The sequence below is a fragment of the Bidens hawaiensis genome, unplaced genomic scaffold, assembly GCF_021521415.1.
Source record: "Bidens hawaiensis isolate Kalapana, Puna unplaced genomic scaffold, B.hawaiensis_p1.1 tig00029862_1, whole genome shotgun sequence".
Lineage (NCBI taxonomy): Eukaryota > Viridiplantae > Streptophyta > Magnoliopsida > Asterales > Asteraceae > Bidens > Bidens hawaiensis.
In genome coordinates this window covers 69364-71934 of record NW_027505162.1, presented here as the reverse complement: position 1 = coordinate 71934, position 2571 = coordinate 69364, and the positions used below count along the sequence as shown (strand labels likewise).

At 38.3% G+C, this 2571-nt stretch overlaps 1 protein-coding gene across 2 annotated transcripts; it reads right to left on the bottom strand.

Moving 5' to 3' along the window:
* Positions 1–261: 261 nt before the first annotated feature.
* Positions 262–2038, bottom strand: LOC143611160 (G-type lectin S-receptor-like serine/threonine-protein kinase At1g34300). 2 transcript variants are annotated; one of them, XM_077085443.1, is made up of 2 exons: positions 1819–2038; positions 262–1752 (listed from the first exon to the last, which is right to left on the bottom strand). In XM_077085443.1, the coding sequence occupies exons 1-2, from the start codon at positions 1865–1867 to the stop codon at positions 554–556; spliced, it is 1248 nt and encodes a 415-aa protein (XP_076941558.1). In that variant the 5' UTR covers positions 1868–2038; the 3' UTR covers positions 262–553. The 2 variants fall into 2 exon arrangements, with proteins under 2 accessions (XP_076941558.1, XP_076941559.1); XM_077085444.1 differs by having other exon boundaries at positions 717–773; positions 814–2038.
* Positions 2039–2571: the final 533 nt, after the last annotated feature.

Genomic DNA, 2571 nt, shown 5'->3' with positions numbered 1-2571 from the left:
GTCCCCAGTGACAACCATATTCATATCCACCACTGTCGTTGTCACTTCCACTGCCATAATCGCCACCGCCATCTCCACCTATCAGTCTAGTCTCCTTGACACCACCACTTGTGTCGCTGTTGCCATGAAGCATGATTCCACGACATTTACATTCCGTTGACACTAGCTAGCTAGCACCATAAATACCCATATAAGTGGTGAACCCATTTGAATGATCTTTTTCAAAGAGACAAGTTTTAATCTAGGCCAATTTGGTCAGCACCCAATTTCACATGAACCATACGATACCTTTGAAAATCGTTCTGACATATTTACTCACATCTGCATTGTCTGAGAACTTGTTGATTTCATCATAATGTATCACAAACGAATCGACAACAAGATATGTCTGCCTTTAAAACAACTTGAACAAAAATATGTTACATTTATTTTCAAACTAGCAAATAGTTTTAAGGTTGGAAAGTTTATACGCTATTTAGAGGCGTATGTACAATTAACGTAGACATGAGAAACACATATGTACTTCCATAAAATGTGCCAACAACATATATGATTAACCCGAGGCAATTGTGATATCATATCTCCTCATGAGAGGCGTCCCCGTGACCACATTCAACTTGGTGACCACTTCAGATGATGACCTATTAGAGACACCAACATTCCATGCCATTCGAGCCAAAGACTCATCGTGTTCAGTCCCTGCAAACAAATACAAAAAAGGATTTAAAGGCTGAGGCACCTCTAACTCACCTTCCAACATTTTCACGACAATGCTCATCACCGGCCTAGTCTCCGGTCTATACTGAACACAACAAAGAGCCACCTTTAGCATCCTCTCCACGACTTCTTGATCTTTTTCTTCAAGCGCACAAACTGTCATCAAAACGTCCAATTGGTTATTTTCATACTTGTCCCACGCCCATATTGGGAACCACTGTTGAATATCACCAAGAGCCTCGTCCGTGTTCCTTCTTCTTCCAATGATCTCAAAAAGTAGCATCCCGAAACTAAAAACATCACATTTGTGTGTAACCTGGAGACGCATCCAAACCTCAGGAGCAATATAGCCAGGGGTACCCCGTCCTCCACCTGTCATGGTTATATGAGTGCTATCCCTATTACAAAGTTTGGCTAAGCCAAAATCTGCTACTTTTGCACAAAAATTTGAATCCAACAATATATTTCCTGGTTTTATATCATAGTGAACTATTCTTTGAGGGCATTCTTCATGCAAGTATGCAATGCCTCTTGCGGTTCCCACTGCAATCTCGTGAAGCTTGTCAAACGTTATCATAGTAACTTTTTTCGCTTTGAACAAGTGGTTATCCAATGAACCATTAACCATAAACTCGTATACAAGAGCTCTTAAACTTGGTTCAAAGCAAAACCCATAAAGCCTTACAAGATTGAAGTGATGAGTTCTTCCCATAGTGCTCACTTCCGCCATGAATTGTTCCTCAATTCTCTTGTCTGATGTCCCATTTAGTACTTTCACAGCTACCATCGTTCCGTTGCCAAATATCCCTTTGTAAACTATCCCAAACCCGCCTGAACCCAATATGTTGCTGAAGTTTTCTGTGGCTATTCTTAGCTGTTGAGAGGTGAACTGAATGGGCTTTTCTCTTTCCATGTCGTCTAGGAATTTAGCCATCGTTAGGGGAATAAAACGGGAATCATTAACTAATGTGCCGGTCTTTATGTTGGATCTTTTATCGCATACATATAGTAGGATGGCTATCTTTATCACAACAGCTGCAAAACAGAAACCGTGATCATCAACAAAACAGTTACCAACATAAAGAGCATGGAACAGCTTACCAACAACGAAAACCACAGTGTAGACACCGATGATGCCTTCGCTTGACATAATGTTAATTATGATAGGGGTTTAGAAACGAAACCTTATTAGGATTCAACACGCAGTGTCATGTAGTGCTCGGCTTTTATGAACTTGTATGTTGTGGTGTGATAAAAAAAAATTTAAATTCAACTTTGGTGGAGTTCTCAACAAGTGTTGATGATGACAAGGATACACAAAAAAAAAAAAAAACAATGTCCCTTTGTGTTCATATAATGGCTGAGTGCTCTATGCATTTGATTTTGTAATATATTATAAAAAAATATTGTTGTAAGACAAACACTTGAAACAGAAGAGCAACTTTCAAAATGGAAATTTCATGGAAAGGTGGTGATGTTCACCACATATCATTTACAATAACAAATGTTGTAGTACACATGGAGCAAGAAAACTTAACAACTAAAGATGGGACATATTATACGACTACATATATACTCGTAAGTGGAGTAAATATTTTGGTGTAAAAACTACATGCTTAATGTCACATTCCAAGCAATTCATAATTCATGTTATTAAAGTCAACATAATTTAAGATGACGATCAAAAACCGAACCTAGTTGAAGTAGTTCAAAGCCGGACCGAAAACCAAATTTGAATTCAGTTCGGTTTTCTGGTTTGGTCAAACAAAATTAGTTACTTTCTTCTTAAAAAAATCACCATTATTTGTAATGGTTGTCTATCACAGAGTGGTGGTAATACGAATTCTCATAGGT

What these genes read in the sequence shown, in the direction of transcription:
- LOC143611160 (XM_077085443.1), bottom strand. Translation starts at nt 1,867, where the DNA reads ATGTCAAGCGAAGGCATCATCGGTGTCTACACTGTGGTTTTCGTTGTT. An exon ending in CACTGTGGTTTTCGTTGTTG is followed by an intron (nt 1,753 to 1,818) that starts GTAAGCTGTTCC and finishes TCTGTTTTGCAG; the next exon opens with CTGTTGTGATAAAGATAGCC.